General features: G+C 47.4%; 1 protein-coding gene across 2 annotated transcripts in view; it reads left to right on the forward strand.

Moving 5' to 3' along the window:
- Nucleotides 1-21438, forward strand: part of TBC1D16 (TBC1 domain family member 16) — a 71516-nt gene that overhangs the window by 46877 nt on the left and 3201 nt on the right. The window contains exons 4-10 of one of the 2 annotated variants that reach the window (XM_054977172.1): nucleotides 6054-6251; nucleotides 11863-12010; nucleotides 13650-13817; nucleotides 14835-14983; nucleotides 16430-16564; nucleotides 19368-19554; nucleotides 20814-20993. In XM_054977172.1, the coding sequence (XP_054833147.1) occupies nucleotides 6054-6251; nucleotides 11863-12010; nucleotides 13650-13817; nucleotides 14835-14983; nucleotides 16430-16564; nucleotides 19368-19554; nucleotides 20814-20993 (1165 nt within the window). The remainder of the gene's footprint in view (nucleotides 1-6053; nucleotides 6252-11862; nucleotides 12011-13649; nucleotides 13818-14834; nucleotides 14984-16429; nucleotides 16565-19367; nucleotides 19555-20813; nucleotides 20994-21438) is intronic. The other variant, XM_054977173.1, reaches the window with a different exon arrangement.

A 21438-nucleotide genomic window follows, 5' to 3' on the forward strand; every position in this document is an offset into this window, starting at 1 on the left:
GGTTTGATCAGGGGAATGCTGTGGACGTAGTTTATCATGATTTCAGTAAGGCTTTTGATAAGGTTCCGCATGGTGTTCTTGTTGACAAGTTGGTAAAATGTGGTTGTATCCTATACTGTTATGGGGATTTGTAATTGGTTGACAGATCGCACCCAAAGAGTGTTTGTAAATGGCTCCTCATCCTCTTGGAGAGGAGTGACAAGTGGAGTGCCTCAGGGATCTCTCTTGTTTAACATCTTTATAAATGACTTGGATGAAGGAATGGAGGGGATGCTCATTAAATTTGCAGATGATGCTTAATTGGGAAGGGTGGCAAATACAATAGAAGACAGAATCAAGATTCAGAATGATTTTGACATGCTGGAAAACTGGGCCAAAACTAACAAAATGAATGTCACCAGAGATAAATGTAAAGTTCCACATTTAGGTAGGGGGAAAAATCAAATGCATAATTACAGTATGAGTGAGACTGGTCTTGGCAGTAGTACATGTGAAAAATACCTTATTTGGAATGGGCACCACAGTTTAAGAAGGAAGTTGACAAGGTAGAATTTGTCCAGAGGAGGGCAACAAAGATGGTGAGGGGTCTAGAGACCAAATCCTGTGAGGAAAAGTTGAAGGAGTGGGATACGCTTAGCCTTGAGAGGAGACACCTGAGAGGTGATATGATCATCATCTTCAAGTATTTGAAGGGCTATTACATAAAGGATGGAGCAGAGTTTTTTTCTGTTGCCTCAGAGGGTCGAACTAGAACCAACCGTTAAAATTAAACCAGAAAAGTTTTCAGCTAAACATTAGTAAGAACTTCCTGATAGTTAGAGCAGTTCCTAAGTGGCACAGGCTTCCTGGGGAGGTGGTGGGCTCGCCTTCTTTGGAGATTTTTGAGCAGAGATTAGATCGGATCAGGCATCTGATGAAGAGAACTTGATTCTCGAAAGCTTATGCTACAATAAAATAAAATTGGTTAGTCTTAAAGGTGCTACTGGACTCTTTTTGATTTCTCTTCAGATAAACACCTCAGCTGGCCCAGGCCTCAGTTCTCTTCCATCTCTGCTGAGGCAGTAGCATTGACTGGGAACTTCTCTGGGAGATTTTTCTCTCAGAGTTAGTTTTTTAAAAATGTAATCTAAGTTTTTACTTTCTAGTGTAAATAATTATATTTTTCTCAGTCTTGTAAGTAGTTTCCCTCTCTCTAGTATGAATTCTTCCATTTGCCTCATCTGTAATTAAGTGTTGTAAAACCAGTGGGTAAAACCAGCTAGGTTCCTTGTTTAATCTGGTCTTAATTTCTGAGCAAATTCAGATTAAGTGGGAAAGTGGTTAGCTATAACTATGGTTGACATGGGTGCGGCTATAAAGGTTTGCCACAGTTAAAGCATTGGCAGGGCTGGTGCACCCATTGAGGCAGAGCCGTCCCCTGCCTCGAGCACTGAGGCACCAAAGAGGGGGCTGGAGGGGGCACCAGGGGCAGAGGTGCACGTCGCAGAGCTGGCGGTGGCAGCACTGGCGGCTGAGCGGGAGGGATGGGAAGCCGCTTGTGCACCGCCCTGGCCACCTGCCGTGCCTGACCCGCAGTTGCTGCAGCCTGCCAGCCCTCCCATGCCGCCACCACCGCCACCGTCACACACAGTGACATCATCATGCAGTCCGGGGAGCGTGTAGGGGCAGCCTCGGGTGCCAGAAACCCTGGTGCCACCCCTGAGCATTGAGACTTGGATCTGGGAAGGGAAGGGAACATGTGAGCCTACAGCCTGTTAATAATTTGTTGAGATCTCTTCTCATCCTATTACGTAGTTCTGAGCACATTTAATATGTCATAGCAGGAAGCTTGTTTATACTAGCTAAAAGATCTTATGCTCATTTCAGAAGTTGATTTAGAGTTGTTATCCTGAATCAGTGGCATTGTCTTCTAAATTTATTCCCATCTTAGATATGGTCCAAAATTGGCTAAATTATTGGGGTAACCACTATAATGATTCAAGATGAGTAGCCGTGTTAGTCTGTCTGTAGCAGTGGAAAAGAGCAAGAGTCCAGTAGCGCCTAGAAGACTAACAAAATTTGTGGTAGGGGATGAGCCTTTGTGAGCCACAGCTCACTTCTTCAGATACTACAACTCACTTCTTCAGATACTATAATTGTTGAAGGAGTAAACCAGGGGGAGGCAACCATTTGGGCCCAATTCTGACAAAAATTCAGTGCCTACTTGTGAAGATGGCTGGTTCACCAGCAGACAAAATGGGTGAGGGAGAGGAGTATTGAAGCAAGCCAAGCCCCAGCCGTGCTGCCAGCAGCTCAGGGATTTGCCGTTGACTTAACTAGTGACTGTGCAGATCTGGGGGGAGATTAGGGGCATAAGCCTTGCCTGTTGCCTTCTGCCCCAGTGCTGCCCCGGCAGTCATGCCAATGCTTCAGTTGCCTAGACTGAGACCTGGCCTTCGTGCCAAGCAAAATACCCTGGTGTGCTGCTGTCAGCTCATATCCAGGGGTTTGCCCTCCTTGATAGAAACTATTCTTGGGAATATTCAGAACTGAAGAAAAACAGAGTTTGACTTGGGAGAGGTTTAAGAGAGACAAAACTTGCAGTGGAAAATATTTGTCTCTTCTTCCTTTCTTCACTGGTTGAGCAGCTGTCTGCCCCCCAGTGATTATGAGCAGGGGTCATTTCATAGAAAAAGAACTGGAGGGACTCATTAGCATAACTCATTAGCATATGCCATGCCTCTTGCCATCACCGGAAGTGTGTCATTAGCATAACTGATTTGCATGTGCCACACACCTCTGACATCACCTATCCTGGCCATTCAGGGCCAAAATTGGGCCCAAAATGGCAAAAAGGGGCTGAAAATAACTGGAAAGGGGCCCAAAATGGTCAGGATCAGGCTGCTGATGAGCAGGAGAGTGATCCACCACCCGTCAGAGGCCCACTCCAGGCCGTTTCAGCCCCAATCCAGGCCGAAACAGGCCCAAAATGGCCGAGAGTCAGGTAGGCGGGGCCACCTGACATGTGACCTCTTTGGGGAACTGCCGGAACTGTGTTCCTGTGCGTTCCCACTCGAAATGAGCCCTGCTTATGAATATTCCAGTATCTGCTTTGTCTTTCAGGTTAGTTTTGGTGGTGGTAAAATTTGATGTAGCGGAAGGACAGGAGGAGTTTCTGACCGTCTTGGGAAGAGAGTGGAGAGGCAGGAGACCTCTCTGTGGACAGGGAACCAAAAGGCTGGGAATTACTTCAGCAAATCTTGACGCCTGTTGGTGATGTGTTAACGCAAGGAGCAAGACCCAAACTGGAGCTGATTGGCCGCAATTTGCATCTATTTGAGTCTGATTGAGATGTAGAGGGCTTCACTTGCACTGTGTGAGAATGCCTGGGCACACATGCAAAGACTGGTTTCCAGACGTATTGCTGAACTTGGTTTTTCTACCTCGGGTTCTGTTTACAATGTTGCCCCTCATCCTGGATATCCTGGGAATGTGCGTTGGAATGCAGTGACCCAGACTATTGGTGAATGCTAAAAATAAGGCTGTTCCAGTAGCCTAGAGTGTCTCCAGTTTCAGGGGCACTGCTGGCAGGGGAGGAAAACATACTGATGGGGCCTTCTGCGCAGGCATGCTGAGTGTGTGATTTCTTCAGCGTTCAGTGCCTACATTGTTCAATAAGCGGATTAGAAAACACTGCATAAAGTGGCTTTTCAGGGGCCTGCTTTTATACCTGCTTCTTGCCCTGTTTTGCAAACCATGATTTCACAGTAGAGCCCATTCAGACTGTTCAAATGGATTGGCCTTTTCAAGATCCCAGAGGTCACAGTTTCAGATTCACTTATTTCCCAGAATGGTGCTGCTGGGGGGGGGGGCGGGGGTCGAGGGGAGGTGGTATTTATAGGGGGCCAGTTTCTGCAGTCTAAACTCTGGGCCTTGAGTGACGTGTCCTGAGCCCTGTTGCTGAATGAGCCCAAAAGCTTTGTCTGGCTTACTCTGTCTAGTAATTTAGGGTTGCGTGGCAGCGCTGCTATCCTTTCCAGTACACAAATGAGATATTAACCAGAGGAAAATCTTTTGTGCAGAAGTCTTCCAGACTAAGGGTCTTGCCCGATAGTGAAACTGTCGAAAATGTGTAGGAAAGAGCTTCTTTAATACTGAAAAGGATTGCGCTACATGACTAGGATGTATCTTTAATTTTCATGTATTTAAATTTGTGATGCGCTGTGAAGTAGACGGCTTTGTCTGGTGTGTATGTGTGTATACAGGCTCTGGATATGAGGTTTTTATTTATGGATTATGAGAGAGAAATATAACCAGCACAGTCGTTTTCCCTCCCCACTCTCCTACAGGGTAATCCAAGTCGCTCCATCATAATCTTGGATTGTAATGCCCCAAATTCTTCCATTTCTCACCGGAGCCACTCTGGTCAACACAAGCGTTCTGGCTGTAGGGCCGTTTTCTGCCACCACTCCAACAATAGAGCAGCCAGTCAGTCTCTCTAGAGATAACTGTTAATCGTTGAAGTGTACTTGTGTGATGCTGAGCTTTTTCAGATCGTGTTTCTATTGGAGAACATCAGCCGGGGCGGGAACCTAAATAAATGCTCGTATGCCTGTGGTGATGAGCCTCCTTCAGTTTTGCTTTTCAGAACGGTTCTGTGACACTGAAAAGCCTTTCTTAGACTGGAGGAGGACAGCGTATGCTTTGCATGTGGAAGGTTCCAAGTTACAAAGGATTTGTGGTAGCAATGTTGCCAGGTTACAAAGGATTTGAAGTAGCAGTGCTGCGAAGGATCTTTACCTGAGGTCTTGGAAAGCTGTTCCCATTTAAAGTAGATGATACTGGACTAGAAAGGTCTGTATAGGGCAGCTTCATACATTCCTTGCCTTGGCAACTGTGTGAAAAGTTGATACGATTCGGCATTTCTGATGCATTGGGTTCTCTGTGTGGAAGAGATTACTGTTTCACAAATGGGGAGTTGTGGCCAAAACCAGCCAATGAGACACTGGAAGAAATGGAACTTCAGCTCTTCCTTTCCCAGTCTTGTTCCCCATTCATAGTACAGGGGCCAGGGGTCTTTCAGCTGCATCCATATCTACAACTGCATTTCACCTGTGTTCATTTTGTCCTCTGGTTGCTGCCAGCCCTGGCGCCCAGTCCTGACCTATAGATATGAAGTTGGGGGGCGGGGGGGAATTTCAGTGATGTATCTCAACACTTCTTTGAGATTGGCAGAAAATAAGTGAGAGGTGGATTATGAATAGCTCCTTTGTGGAGTTAGGATTGCTAGACTAAGATCTGGGAAATCCAGATTCAAATCTTCACTCTGGTGTGATGCTCACTAGGTGACCTTGAGCCAGTCTCTCTGCCTCACCTACCTCATAGGGTGGTTGTGTGAATAAATTGGGAAAGAGAAAGCCAGGTGTATAACCCTGAGCTCCTTGAAGGAGGGTGGGGTAGCAATATATTAGGTAAAATCAGGGCTTTTTTTCTGGGAAAAGAGGTGGTGGAGCTCAGTGGGTTGCCCTCGGAGAAAATGGTCACATGGCTGGTGGCCCCACCCCCTGATCTCCAGACAGAGGGGAGTTTAGATTGCCCTCCGCGGCGCTCAGGCCAATCTAAACTCCCCTCTGTCTGGAGATCAGGGGGCGGGGCCACCAGTCATGTGACTATTTTCAAGAGGTGCCGAAACTCCGTTCCACCGCGTTCCAGCTGAAAAAAAGCCCTGGGTAAAATTCAATGCTTTAACTATGCTGTGCATAGTTTATAACTTGAGGAAAGCTGGACCTACTGATTTAAGTGAAATTTAACCAAAGGTATCTTGTGTTTAAATAAGATTATTTTATAATTTCAGCTCGTTCTGTCTCCAAGCCAGAACACTTATTGGCATAGAAGCCTTTTGTGTTAAGCTGAGACAGTGAGTTGCCAAAGGCCACAAAGCGAGCTTTGTAGCCACCTCAAAGCCTGATCATCCGTCTACTATACCATTCTGGCTCTTGCAATTAGTAACTTTCAAGAAATGATTTTTATCCCTTCCGCCTTCCTCCATCTTGTGCCACTCTTGTTTGGTGTAGAGAGCCCTGCAGAAGCCAAATGATTCACTCCACAAGCTCCAGTTCGAGCCTTGATCCCAACTCCCAGTTCCAGGAAAACAACGGGCAAGTGCAGAACTCCAGATGGGATGAGCAGCAGAAGGTGTTCGCCTTGGAACAGATCTGTGGGGTCTTCAGAGTTGACCTGGGACAGATGAGGTCACTTCGCCTTTTTTTCAGGTAAAAACAACAACAGCATTTTTTTTTTCTTTGCAGGTGTCCCAACACTGTCTCTTTCTGACAGCAGCCTGAGATTCCTTTGTGACTTTTAGTACCTTTAAGACTAACCAACTTTATTGTAGCATAAGCTTTCGAGAGCCGAAGAGAGCTGTGGCTCTTGAAAGCTTATGCTACGGTCATTTCATAGAAAAAGAGCTGCAGGAACTCTCATTACCATAACTCATTAGTATATGCCACGCCCCTTGCCATCACCGGAAGTGTGTCATTAGCATGCCTGATTTGCATATGCTGCACCCCCTGACATCACCTATCCTGGCTGTTTTGGACCCAATCCTGGCCACTCAGGGCCAAAATTGGGCCCAAAATGGCAAAAAGGGGCTGAAAGGGGCCCAAAGGGGCCCAAAATGGTCAGGATCGGGCCGCTGCTGAGCAGGAGAGTGATCTACCACCCATCAGAGGCCTGATCCTGGCCGTTTTGGGACCAATCCTGGCTGTTTTGGGCCCGATCCTGGCCATTTTGGGCCCAATCCAGGCCGAAACGGGCCCAAAATGGCTGAAAATCAGCTGGGTGGGGCCACCTGACATGTGACCTCTTTGGAGAACTACTGGAACTGCGTTCCTGCACATTCCCCCTCAAAATGAGCCCTGGCTACAATAAAGTTGGTTAGTCTTAAAGGTGCTACTGGACTCTTTACTATTTTGCTACTGCAGACTAACACGGCTAACTCCTCTGGATCTTTGTGGCTTTTGAGACTGAACCAAGAACGACTGTCTTGTTGTGAAGGAATATTACAGAGTCTGCAGAGAGAGTAACTTGGAAGTAGGCCGCATTCTGTGCTAGGCAGGCTGCAGGAATTCTGTGTAGCCCAAATACGCGCTCACAGCTATGCATCACTACATGTGTATTTGCACTGCATAGAATTCCTGCAACCTGCCTAGCACTCGACTTCCTGAGGAGCATCTACACATTACCTTGGCAAACATGGGTATTTTACCAAAGAAACATTACCGCAGCTCAAGTAGTGCAGCTTCTCTCCCCACCCCCATCATAAGCTCAGGACTCTAAACGAAACTTTGAGAAAATGTATGCTAAGTTAGGAAATTTATGAAGCTGTCACCTTTTACCATTCTCTTTTTAAGCTGCACAAATGAACAGTCTAGATCAGCAGTGAGCCATATCAGAGAGCCAGTTTGGTGTAGTGGTTAAGAGCATGAGACTCTAATCTGGAGAACCGGGTTTGATTCCCCACTCCTCCACTTGAAGCCAGCTGGGTGACCTTGGGTCAGTCACAGCTTCTAGGAGCTCTCTCAGCCCCAACCACCTCACAGGGTGTTTGTTGTTGTGGGGATAATAGTGACATACTTTGTAAACTGCTCTGAGTGGGCGTTAAGTCATCCCGAAGGGTGGTATAAAAATCGAATGTTGTTGTTGTTTTTATTGGCTAGGGGGCTGCCTCTCCATATTCCCCTAGTGGGCCCAGGTCAATAAATGACAAAGTAACAGTTCAACAGTGCCTTTAGGGGCATGCCCTATGTGCTGTCCACCCCATTCCCAACCAGCTGTAGCTCCCCATCTGGTTGGGCTGAGTGACCAGTTCTGCTCGACAGCACAGTAGGACTTGCTCCCATAGGTGACCTGGGCTGACCTCTTGCCTTGCACCCAGTGATGCTTCCTTTTCCTGGTTCTCATCATGCTAGCAGATGGAGTTCTGTTCTGCCATTCGACCCTGCTAAGCTTATTGCATCCCACCAGCGGGGGAGCCTCTTATGCTGACGGCAGGCACCTTTTGCCAATGACATGTACTACCCTCTGAGAATCCGGGTTGTATCCTCCCACTCTGCCTGGCAATTATTTGATCTGGCTTAAGGTTACATCACAGCTTCTTTTAGTGAACTTTGGAGTCCTGGGAAACGTAGGCATGTTCTCTGTCCAAAATCAACATCCCAGTGCCCTTTTTAAACTGAGCTGTTCAAACCTACAAATAGCAGGTGATACCTCATGATAGAAGCATGCAGACAACAATTTGGGGTGTTACTGTTCTGGGGTTTGTGTCTTAGCTAAATTTACTGGGGCCGTGTCTCAAGAGGTTGACTTCTGTATTTGAATCCCAAGGCAAAGCTACTTTCCCAGTAATATTTACTCAAAATAAAAGCAGCAAGTAAAGATGTCTCCATAAAGATAAATATGAGCGTCAAAGCAAATAGTTTCTGCACCTAGTCTTGCCAAGCGGGTTCGTCTAGCTAGAGAACCTATGCGTTAATTTGCGAGCGCCAAAAGGCTGCATTCTGATAGTAAGGTAAGTTTTCTCCCCTCAAAGAATGAAAATTGAGTGTTGACGACGCAGATTCTCCATGACTCTTTCAAACTGTTATAAACCGACGCTAACAGTTGTCTTGAGCACGTGGAGGCTTCGCAGTTTTTCCTTGATGCTGTGCAACCTACTGTAGGAGTTAAGGGAACTGTGTGTGAATCTATTGTATGATTTAAGGGAAGTGTGCATGAGTATTAATATTAATTATAAAATGCACTCTTCTAAACATGAAACGACAATGAGTGATGCCCGCTTCCTGATTCCGTGAGATCAGCTTCCATAGGCAAATTTAGAGATTTGTGTGACTGGGATAAAAAACAAAAAATGAAGATACCACTACAAAGATTCTAAATTTTAAACGCCGTGTTCTTTCACACAATCCACATGCTGTGATAAATCATATTTGTATCCCAGCCTCCTTTGAAATGGCAATTTAGACAGAGTTATCCTACTTTGTCTTGCACATAATCCATGTGAGGGATTGAGTAGTGACCCAAAGTCATCCAGAGAGCTTCATTTTTTAGTAGAGATTTGAACCTGGGTCTCCCTGGTCCAAGTCTGGCACTTTATCCACAACACCATATTGGCTGTCCAACTGGCATAGCTTGTATATCCAGGGCTTTTTTCCAGCTGGAACGCAGTGGAACCTCTTGAAAATGGTCACATGGCTGGTGGCCCCGCCCCCTGATCTCCAGACAGAGGGGAGTTTAGATTGCCCTCTGCGCCACTGGAGCGGCACGGAGAGCAATCTAAATTCCCCTCTGTCTGGAGATCAGGGGGTGGGGCCACCAGCCATGTGACCATTTTCGCCGAGGGCTATTTAAACTTTTAAAAACTCCCCTCTTGTTCCAGATAACCCAAAGTGACGTCATTGGCCCTGGGAGCATGCATGCACTTTGCACGCACACATGTAGTACCAGGGGCACCACCTCCCACCAAGGGTTGCGCCCTGTGCTGGCAACCCACTGAGTTCCACCACCTCTTTTCCCAGAAAAAAAGCCCTGCAAATCACAGTGCAGATTTGGGCCGTTGCCAACACATTTCTTTCTGTTTTATTTATATATATTTGTTTCTCCATCCACCCTCTATTTCCCCCCTTGGTTTTCTTACACATGTTCCAATATGGCCTAACCAAAATGTTTTTTAATAAAACTATAGAAATCCTTAAAAAGCAGTTGAAAAATTAATGCATAATTGATCTCAAGCAAGAGTTTGTTGGCATCGGATGGCACGGATGCTTGAGACCAGCTGAAATAAGAGGGCACTGTATTTCAGAGCAGGGGCATTTCGCTTTCCTGCACACGGTTTCCTCTCTGTGTCCCTTTGATGTTACGAATGTCGTAAAGATCTCTAGCATAATGCAGTTAAATTAATCTACAGTGGATGTCACTTGCTCATTAGGACAAATGGTTTCCGAAGCATTTTACTGTTGCTTGTGGTGCTGCTTTAAGCACACAATTTCAGCCACACAATTTCAGCCACACAATTTCAGCCACTACTTATGGTAAGCAACACAGCTAAGTGGCCGTTACCCGACCAGCAGAGCATGCTCGTCATGTTCCTTCTTGGTCTGTGGGAGGAGCTCGCTGCCTTCCTCTCTTGCTTCAGGCTCCCTCCCCTTTTTTACATCTTAATTTGTATGTTGTAACTCCTTCGGTTAATTGCTGCTTTGCTCATCATCCTCTTTCCCTTTTGTTTTTGATTTCCAGGGTCTATGACTGTCGAGTGCTTAAGTTTTTCTCCTTAGGGTCTAGAATGCATAAACAAGGAGCAGGGTTTTGTGTTCTGAAACATTTAGATTCTTTACGAAGGACAGGGGAAACAAAAAGTCTGTTCCTCTCTTTAGAGGGCTGTAGGGCTCAGCGGCTAACGAATCTCGTTAATCACAGGTAAATTGATGTTGTTTGCCTGTAAGTTTCAAGAATGGTTGTTTCCAAAGAATTTGTGTTCTTAGAAATCAAGCGAGTTGGAGAGCATAACAAAAGAGCGTCTTAGTTGTTTCCTTCTCTGTCCTTGAGCTGCCACTGTGTAGCTGTTGCTTTGCTATAGCCCACTTCCAAGTAGGGTTGCCAGTCTCCAGGTAGTGGCTGGAGATCTCCTGGAATTACAACTGGTCTCCAGGCCACAGAGATCAGTTCACCTGGAGAAAATGGCTACTTTGGGGGGCGGACTCTATGGAATTATGCCATGTCAAGGCCCTTTCCCTCCTCAAACCCCACTTTCTCTAGGTTTCACCCCCTAGATCTCCAGGAATTTCCCAACTTGGAGCTGGCAACGCGACTTCCAAGTGGTGCCTCTGTGACCATGAGAGTTAAAAATATTTCTTTACAAGGGAATGATGACATTTCGGAGTATCTAATTGCCACGTACACCCGCCTCAGTGTTCTGTCTTATCTACCCCGACTTAAGTAGTTTTAAAGTTAAAAGGAGCTGTTCGTTGTCTAATTATCATCCACCTGTTATCTCCTTTGTGGGTCAGTCTGGTGTGGTGGTGGTGTGTGGCCCACACACACCCTGGAACTTGTTTGAGGGGCACAGTGAACTTGGCAGCTGGCTCCACGGCTACTTTTCCCAGGGATCTACTCTGGGCAGCCCAGCTCCACCTCATACTCTTGTTCGCATGGCACCTACCTAGCATGCCGGGGCTCTCCCTGATTATGGTAAACAACCTAATAAATACTAGCACGTGTAGGCAAACCTCCTCTTAAGGTGCAGGGAAGGAACCATCACAAGCACTAAGTGGGCCATGAAAACTCAAAATCGGAGCTATGTGAACTGTATGGGAGGGGGGATTTAAAAAAAAAAACTTCTGCACCCAGAGGAAAAAGGCAAAGTATGTGCTTAGAATATATTATGCAAATCATCAGACCCTCATTTGCATAATGTTTTGATTGCCGCTTGAAGGTTGGTTTTTTTCCAGGGAACTTAAGACTTTGCCAGCAAGGATGGAAATGGCAAAGGGGAGAGAGCTGTTGAAAGAGACTATGGATTGATTTGTGGAGGGCCCAGGAAGAGATGAGAGAAGGCAGGGCACAGGATTTTTTTTTTAATGTGATCCCTGGAAGGCCAAACTAGATCAGGTTGATTGCTGAACTCTCCGCATGTGTGGACTCCATAAATATTTTACGGCGCTGCTTATGAAGAAGGCTGAAAATATCTCTCCTCTGCCTTGCATTTCGCACCCAAAGCCTTGCAAATGTTGCTTGTGCCTCTTACGTTGGTGGAGACTCTTTCAGCCCTAGATAATGAATGTTGCTCTCGACTGTGCGCTTCCCGACTTCTTCTTTCTCCACCTTTAGTGATGAGGCATGTACCTGCGGCCAGTTGGTTGTTGCTAGTAGAGAGAGCCAGTATAAGATCTTCCATTTTCACCACGGTGGCCTGGATAAGCTGTCTGAAGTGTTCCAGCAATGGAAGTATTGCACAGAGACCCATCTCAAAGACCAGGTAAGCTGTAAAGTCCAAGGTGTAACAGCCTCCGCTGTCTGTCAACTCGCTGTGTGTCTCTTTCTACGTGGGGATGAAATGGAAGGAAATTTGGGCTATGTGCCTCATTTCTGTTGATGGCCACCCTGGCTCCCAAACATTGGTGTACTGGCCTTGGCTCACTGTCATGTTAGAGAGGAAAATTCAGAACTGCTTTCTAGCCTTATACAGCTGGACGGGAACAGAAGTGTACAATACAAAATATTCATTTAATCCCAATGTGGAGTTTAAAAGGAGTCATTTTACATAGGGTAGGACAGTGTAAGTATCACACACTGGCAGGGAGAAGCTATACTCAAGGACAGAGAGAAGTTGGAGCCAGGCAGGAGTTTCAAATAATAGAGGCTTTTGCCGTGGAGTGCTTTATTGGGCAATGCGGTTGGATCTTTACTGGCATTTATAACTTTCTCAGTTGATAAGATTCGGGCTTGGCTTCATGTCCTTCGCTTGTTTATACTCTCAACTTTCCTGAAAGGTAAGTCATATTGATTTTATACAGGGCTTTTTTTCTGGGAAAAGAGGTGGTGGAATTCAGTGGGTTGCCCTAGGAGAAAATGGTCACATGGCTGGTGGCCCCGCCCCTGGATCTCCAGACACAGGGGATTTTAAACCCCCCTCTGTCTGGAGCTCGGGGGGCGGGGCCACCAGCCATGTGACCGTTTTCAAGAGGTTCCGGAACTCCGTTCCCCCGCATTCCCCCTGAAAAAAAGCCCTGATTTGATAGACAGGGAACCAGAGGGGCTGGCAGAGTTTATTCTGTGGCACAGTCCATGATTTGTTTTGCATGCCCAGTCGGCCTGTAGTGGCACAGGGATGTAACCCCCCCCTGTCCAGGGATCCTCAGTGGCTCACCGTCCATACTGCCTCTTGTGCCTGGGCTTATCCTGAAGTAAATGGCTGCTCATGATTATTCCATGTTCAGATGATGTTTTGACACCTATTGCCGAGTCTTGCTTCAGCCTGCACAAAAGGCCTTGTGAGAGCCTTAATGATATATTTAAAGATACTAGTGATGCTGTTAGAAACAGTAATTTCTAAATTCCCTTCCTTTCCACCGACTCCCCCCCCTTTCCTTTCCCCCCTGCTGCTTTCCCATCATTATACTGCCACAGGGGCTTGCAGTTGTGTTGAGCAACCTTTTGATTTTTAAATTAAATGTCAGCTGCAGCTTTCACCCTGGAATGGCAAGTGCCCGTGCAGAGAGAGCCTGGCACTGCCACTTTCCTGTCTTCCTCCGCAGGGATCCTTTTGTGCGGGGCCATTCAAATGTAATTTATTGCACACATTCCTGGGCAGGCTAGAGATACTGCGACAAGCTGGGTTAATTCTGGCCCTGGGAAGGGGAGGGTGGGAGAGGGAGGCAGACTTAATGAAGCAGTTCGGTGCCTCTCTGCTTTCTGATGACTCCAATTATGCTTGCCGGCTTTGGCCAGAAGCCTGCCCACGAGCTCCAAGGGTTAGGGGTTCTCCCTGGACAGTTTCAAGGCCAGTCTTCCATTTTCCACTCTGGGAGGCTAAACCCAAAGTCCGAGAAATGGATGCCACAGTTGAGCTGCTGCAGCTATTGCACCGGCCCGTTCTCTTCTCATCTCCCAATTAGCAGCTCACTGACGTGAAGACCTGTATGCAATTCTCTATCCGCCGGCCCAAGCTGCCCTCCTCGGAGACCCATCCTGAGGAGAATGCCTACAAGCGCCTCGATGTCTCTGCTTGGCTCAATCACCTGAATGAAGCTGGACAGGTGGAGGAAGAGTACAAGCTAAGGAAGGTGAGGGGAGAGCACTTGTCTCTTGTTCCAGTGAAGAGGGTGCCTGAGGATGGAATTTGTGGTTTTCCTTTCCGTGCTTACCAGGGCTTTTTTTCAGCAGGAACACCGTGGAGCAGCTTTCCGGCACCTCTTGAAAATGGTCACATGGCCGGTGTCCCCGCCCCCTGATCTCCAGACAGAGGGGAGTTTAGATTGCCCTCCATGGAGGGCAATCTAAACTCCCCTCTGCCTGGAGATCAGGGGGCGGGGACACCGGCCATGTGACCATTTTTGCCGAGGGCGATTTAAACTTTAAAAAACTCCCCCCTTGTTCCAGCTGACTCAAAGTGACATCATTGTGTGGTCCTGAGTTCCACCACCTCTTTTCCCAGAAAAAAAGCCCTGGTGTTTATGATTTGCAATGGGAGAGCAGCCATGTATTGGGCTAAATGCAGAACTATGCAGCGTCTTTCTCAGTCCAGTGAATTTGCTGAACTGCTGTGTTGTTTGCCCCACTCTTTGGGAGAGCAGACGCTTCGAGAGATGGCTTGCGCAATATGGCAGGGACAGGCCCAAAGAAATATAAAACTGGAGTCCAGTGGCACGTTCGAGACCCGCACAATTTATTCCCATGTAAGCTTTTCCTGGTCTTTAAAGAGCCTACTGTTTTATTTTGCTGCTCCAGATTAACAAAGCTACTCCTCTGGAATTAAAGTCCAGACACTTAAAACAATGAAGACCTGGGGGGTGGGCTGAAGGAGTAGGGCTCAGCCCGAGTGCGCAGTTTCCAAGACTGGGGATACGATGCGAGAACGGCGTGTTAATTGTACAGGCCCTCCCGGGAAATCATTGACATGGAAATGAGTTTCATTTGCGTCTCCTCTGCGAGAGGGAGCACCACTGACCGTCTAAATGGGTACGGATTGCGGGTTCCTGAATCAAGGTGTCACTTGTCAGGGAGGAGCAAAAGGAGTTCCACTTCAGAAATGGAGATTTTTTTCCCCTGCTCCAGTTTTTCTTCCCCCACCTCACCCCCAGGCTATTTTCTTTGGTGGGATTGATGTCTCCATCCGTGGCGAGGTCTGGCCCTTCCTGCTGCACTACTATAGCTTTGAGTCCACGTCAGAAGAGAGGGAGGCTCTGCGGGTGCGGAAGAGAGAGGAGTACTTCGAGATCCAGCAGAAAAGGTAACAGAAAGGGGACCGGTGGCTCCTCCTCTCATTTTTCAAAGTCTGCCCCGTGGCGCAGAGTGGTAAGCAGCAGTACTGCAGCCCCAGCTCTGCTCACGACCTGAGTTCGATCCCGGCGGAAGCCGGGTTCAGGTAGCCAGCTCAAGGTTGACTCAGCCTTCCATCCTTCCGAGGTCGGTAAAATGAGTACCCAGTTTCCTGGGGGTAAAGTGTAGATGACTGGGGAAGGCAGTGGCAAACCACCCCGTAAAAAGTCTGCCAAGAAAACGTGATGCGACGTCCCCCATGGGTCAGTAATGACTCGGTGCTTGAACAGGGGACTACCTTTACCTATATATGTTTTATGTTTTAATGACTCTTAAAGCTGCAGTGCATAGAAAGGACCAGTCCGCCCACCCATCTTTTCTCCACGTCATCTCCCATCTGGAAGCATCTCTTGCAGTAGCGGTGGTGGCGAGGCGAATATTTCTCTAGGGCAATGAGAGCTGTTCTGCCTTTCGTTGCTACTGTGATATCAGCCCAGATCCATCGTTAGTAACTGAATAGCTGTACACACATGATGGAGGATGGGGAAAGCCTTTTTGCAGGGAGATAAGCTTGTTTTGCTCCATTTTCCTAATTCCTCCTCGCAGCCGGTTCCTCTAAGTCCATGTAACTCTGTGGGGGGGGGGGGTGCAGTTGTGGAAACCAGATCAGAAGCAGCATCTTGGCATAGTCCATCAGCGGAAACATTTTTCCTACGTTAACAGACACGAAACCGACCTTTCTTTTTTTTTTTTTTAAAGAAAATTCTATGGAAGTAAATTCCAAAAGTTGTTTGGTGAGGGGGAAGAGTATGGGAATGGGGTCCTTTCATAGGCACTAGCCGATAGATGACTCTTAATCGTTACACCAGATTGTAGGCTTTTCTTAGGCGGGTGCCCTTCGTGCTGCCTGGATCTTGTTTCAAGGTGGAGCCATGAAGTGCTTCGAGAACCTGCAGAATCAGTTTGGCTAGAGGCCAGGGCTGTGATCTGATGCACCACAGGCAGTTTCAGTTTTCCAAGTCTCTGAAAAGCTGATACCTGTGCACAGCCTTAAAGCAAACTGAAGTGCCCGCTTGTGTAAGAGAGACAATGTGAGTGCACAATGCCGGTGTTTTTGTTGGCTTGCTGGGATCCTTTGGTTCTGTAACAGAGTTCACGTCAGCTCATGGCTTCCTGTTTAGACAAATGGGCACTCCCTCCTCATCAACACGAGATACCTCTTAAGAACCTTTTCGGGTTAAGATTGCTACAGAAGGAAAAGAGCTAGTCCTGTTTCCCGCGTGTGCCCCAGTTCTTCATTTTGGCCCTTCTCCCTTATCTACAAGGTTGTAGGGCTGAAAGGATCCCCTGGTCCCTCCCCACCAAATTCAGCAGCAGTTGCTTTTGGGATGTACTCATGTTGTTGTGTGATGCTCAGACTCTCTATGACACCGGATGAGCAGAAGGCATTCTGGCGAAATGTGCAGTTCACGGTTGACAAAGACGTGGTGAGGACCGATCGCAGCAACCAGTTCTTTCGAGGAGAGAACAACCCCAATGTGGAAACAATGAGGTGATTATTCCATTCATACAAAAGTGCTTGTGGAGAATTTTGCGTGGGAAGCCAACCTCCAGCAATGTTAGAACACCGATCTTGGCATGTGTCTAGATACGGCAGTCCCAGCTGAACCCAGCAAGATGCAGAGGTCTTCAGCCTGAAGCAGTTACTACTTGTCAAGCACTTTTATAGTTGTATAATTTGCTCTTGGCAACTTCAAGAAGTTTGGTTGTTGTGGGTTTTCCGGGCTGTATTGCCGTGGTCTTGGCATTGTAGTTCCTGACGTTTCGCCAGCAGCTGTGGCTGGCATCTTCAGAGGTGTAGCACCAAAAGATAGAGATCTCTCAGTGTCACAGTGTGGAAAAGATGTGGCAGGTCATTTATATCTACTCAGGAGGGGTGGGACTGAGCTGAGTCATCCTGTAAGAGTTTCCCAGGGTGTGGAATGCTAATGGCGGGAGGCTTCACTGTATCCTGAGGAGGTTCTCAGGATACAGAGCATGGTTTCCAGTTCTGAAAAACACCAGGCTAACAAAACACTCCACACCCGACAATAGCCCTGCAGAGAAGATTAGCACATCAAGCACCAATCCATATGCAAAAGAACCTCCTCAGGATACAGTGAAGCCTCCCGCCATTAGCATTCCACACCCTGGGAAACTCTTACAGGATGACTCAGCTCAGTCCCACCCCTCCTGAGTAGATATAAATGACCTGCCACATCTTTTCCACACTGTGACACTGAGAGATCTCTATCTTTTGGTGCTACACCTCTGAAGATGCCAGCCACAGCTGCTGGCGAAACGTCAGGAACTACAATGCCAAGACCACGGCAGTACAGCCCGGAAAACCCACAACAACCATCGTTCTCCGGCCGTGAAAGCCTTCGACAATACTTCAAGAAGTTTGCTTAGGTCAACTTGAGTTGATTACTTGCTTAAGTTGAGCACCTGTTTGTTGCCTCCAGTGCTTGGTCGTTCATACACAGGGGCATCTGCACAAACCTTTAAACTAGACGTCGGAGTTCCCTTGTTCCTGTTGCAGGCCATTTTCTTTGAGAAGGAGAAAGATAAAGGTTTTCTGTTGGGCCGGGCCCAACACATTACTTGGTGGTTTAGCAATGCAGGGCAACTCATTGGTAACAAGTATTATTTAATTTATTTATTTATTTGACAAAATCTATATTTTTCCTTTCTGCCCTTGTAAAGGCCACCAAGGTATGTTACTAATGCATCATAGGCTGGAGGACTATTTTTGGGATACATAACTATTTTCCATGTGAGTCCCTGTATCTGAAGAAGTGAGCTGTGGTTCACAAAAGCTCATCCCCTACCACAAATTTTGTTAGTCTTATGAGTGCTACTGGACTCTTGCTCTTTTCTACTGCTACAGCCAGAATAACACGGCTACCCATCTTGATCTATTTTGCATGTAAATGTCTTATTCTGTAAGGGTACAAGATTGAGCCAAAGACATTTCTGAAGTTCTATTGCTTTTAAGCAGCTGCTTAACTCAAAACTTAATTCCCGTCATTAAAATTGTGGGTTTAACTTGGCTGGACTATGCTCTAATGTTTAAATTTAAATCTGTGGAATAACATTCAGTTCCTCCTAAAGTTTAGAAATATGCCTAACATCTATGTGTATTTTTTAACAAAACTTGTAGGAATTCACACTATTACCAGTTCTAGCCTATTACCAGTTCTAGCTTCCACAATCACGTTTTCAAATGTGTCTGCAGCCTTGAAAACTAAAAATATTCAGTCTTGCTCCTTCCCCCCACCCCTAGTTAAAATAAAGCTTAGGCCATGAATATTCTTAACTGTAGAGTATTGCTAAGCTGCTAGAGGGTTGCGTAGCTTTGGAAACGTGTCCTGTGAGTGCTGTTGAACACCACGCTTTGTGATGGCAAAGGGGGGGGGGGGCTTCTTCTAAGCATTCTGTCCAGGGATGATGCTGATGTTGAGATTTTTCTCGCTGGGAAGCTACTTCAGTAAATGGGCTTTTGGTTCTACGAGCCGCACATCAGTGCCACTGCACTGGGAGGCGGGGGGAAGACATGCCCACATGCCTTTTGCTTGCTTCCCATGTTAAATATATATAAAAGCGAGCCAGTTTTTAAAACGTACTGCTTCCCAGTGCCAAGACCTGTCCTAGGTGAAAGGTTCTGTCCTGCTGCTGATCTAATTTTTAACTCTGGCTCAGTTGGCAACCCTGCAAATACTTTTCAAGGCTAATGTTTAGGAGTGTGACCTTAATTCCTTCTCTGTGGACCTGGTCTCTGCTGAAACACTGGAAGTCTTCATAGGAGAACCAAAGCCTGTCCCTCTTTTGAGCCAAGAACCTGTATATGTATGGGCAGGGCTTTTTTTCAGCAGGAACGCGGTGGAACGGAGTTCCGGAACCTCTTGAAAATGGTCACATGGCTGGTGGCCCCGCCCCCTGGATCTCCAGACAGAGGGGAGTTTAGATCGCGAGCGGCACGGAGGGCAATCTAAACTCCTCTCCGTCTGGAGATCAGGGGGCGGGGCCACCAGCCATGTGACCATTTTCTCCACGGGCAACCCACTGAGTTCCATCACCTCTTTTCCCAGAAAAAAAGCCCTGTGTATGGGACAGGTGCTGCCTTCTCTAAAGTTACACTGAACCATCTAAAATAACTGCTATTGTCGTGAAAGCAACATACTTTCTTTGCTTTTTTTTAAAAAAAGCCCCAGCCTTTTAGAAGAGAAAGTCTTTACTGGTAGTTCCCAAAGAACAGGGCCATTTTTATCATTTCAACTTCGTCTTTTCCCGTCTTTTGACTCTCTTCTTCCTAGGCGAATCTTGCTCAACTATGCAGTGTACAGCCCTTCCATTGGCTACTCCCAGGGGATGTCTGACCTCGTTGCCCCGATCCTGGCTGAAGTTCTGGATGAATCGGATACTTTCTGGTGTTTTGTGGGCCTGATGCAGAATACCATCTTTATTAGCTCCCCTCGTGATGAGGATATGGAGAAGCAGCTGGTAAGGATTTGAGCTTGGGGCTGTTCTCTTTCCCCTCCTTAACTCCCGAGATAATCAGAAGAGTGAAATTTGCATCCATGGCCTTACTAGTGGCTTGATACGTTTGACTGGAGAAGTTGAGCTTTGCAGTTACAGAACTCTCGGAGGGCTGTTGTGTCCCCAGTTCATACTCCCTTTACCTGGGAGGAGGCAGAGGCCACCGGGTTTGTAACTGCAGCCCTATGTAGGAATGTAGGCCTAGAGCTGTGTCCTTAAGCCAGTTCATGGGTTTTATCTGCAGCCTTCCTGGCATAAATAATTTTAATTAATTTAATTTTAATTTAATTTATTCAATTTATAGTCCGCCCTCCCCACACCAGTGGGCTCAGGGCAGATCACAACAAAGCTTAAAAACACACTACACAGTTAATTAACATTACCATTAAAAACATAAATAGTACATGTCATTCATTTTAAAATATACTACATCTATGTAAGTATAAAAACAGAGCATAGCAGCACGTTAGACGCTCACCTTTCACCATCTATAGAGCATTTTTCAGCAAAATATGTGAGAGATGGGAGGTGATATTGAACAGGAGGGCATATAGTTTAACCCCCCACTGGGGGGGGCACCGCCTAGCATCAACCATATGCCTGGCAGAACAGCTCTGTCTTGCAGGCCCGGCGAAATGCTAACAGGTCCTGTTGGGCCCTGGTCTCGTAAAACAGAGCATTCCACCAGGCTGGGGCCAGGGCGGAAAAGGCCCTGGCCCTGGTCGACGCCAGGCGGGCCTCCCTAGGACCAGGGAACTTTAGTAGATGTTTATCGCTCGAGCGAAGGGTCCCCAATACATTGCTGCATGCGCAATGTATTGGGATGAGCAGTGCAGTCTCAAGCAAGCATGATTGCAGAAGATGCAGAGGGAATGTCTACATCTGCTTACGGAAGCTTCTGCCCCTCGGTACACTTGTGGGAGTGGCCAGTGTAATGCTGGGTGAGCGTGCTTGCAGAAATTGCAGCAGCAGCATCTATAAACAGGTGCTTCGGCCATGCAGAAATTCCCACTTGCAGAAGCAATGTCCCCACTTTCTGACACTTAGCAGACAGTTCACACGGGCGATTGAGAGTCTGAATGACCCGGTGGGTAGAATGTGCGTCAGCCAAACTCCGAGAGGCATGCACACGGCGGCCGGAATTGCTGGGTTTGGGGGTGGGAGGTAGGCTGCCCCCTCCCCTGGCGGCTGTGGCTCAGCTGAGCACCAGAGTCTCTTTGCAGATGTACCTTCGAGAACTGCTACGACTGATGCACGTGCGCTTCTACCACCACCTGGTCTCCCTTGGGGAGGATGGTCTGCAGATGCTGTTCTGTCACCGCTGGATCCTCCTCTGCTTTAAGCGCGAGTTTCCGGAGGCTGAGGCTCTGCGTATATGGGAAGCCTGCTGGGCTCACTACCAGGTTAGGCCTTGGAGGCGGTGAGGCCTCCTTGTCAGGGGCTCTTGCTTTGCTCTTTGGGGAGGGCGCTGAATGGGAACGCTGCCAATTGCAGCTGCTGGATTCCAGCTGTGTCCTTTCCTTCCGCCACAGCTAGAAACACTCGGTGCCTTGGCAATCTGCTGGTCTTCCCCCCACTGTTTGCCTCTGACGTTATACAAACTGATGCAGATTTCACCCTGACAGTTCATTACTGAGCTCCTGGGCTGCTCTTGCTGCTGTCGCATCCCATCAGCCCGAAAGGCCCTCGCCCTGCCTTGAAGTTGTCAGTGCAGCTCTGGATGCCTGGCTTCTTGCAAGCAGCAGATGTTGCTCTGAAGGACACCCACGGAGGCTGATTTCCAGCTCTCCCTGTGAGGTTATCCTACCAGGCCAAAAAGTGGGGGAGAAGATACGGTTTCTGTCTGAC

The sequence above is a fragment of the Eublepharis macularius genome, chromosome 4 (assembly GCF_028583425.1).
Source record: "Eublepharis macularius isolate TG4126 chromosome 4, MPM_Emac_v1.0, whole genome shotgun sequence".
NCBI lineage: Eukaryota > Metazoa > Chordata > Lepidosauria > Squamata > Eublepharidae > Eublepharis > Eublepharis macularius.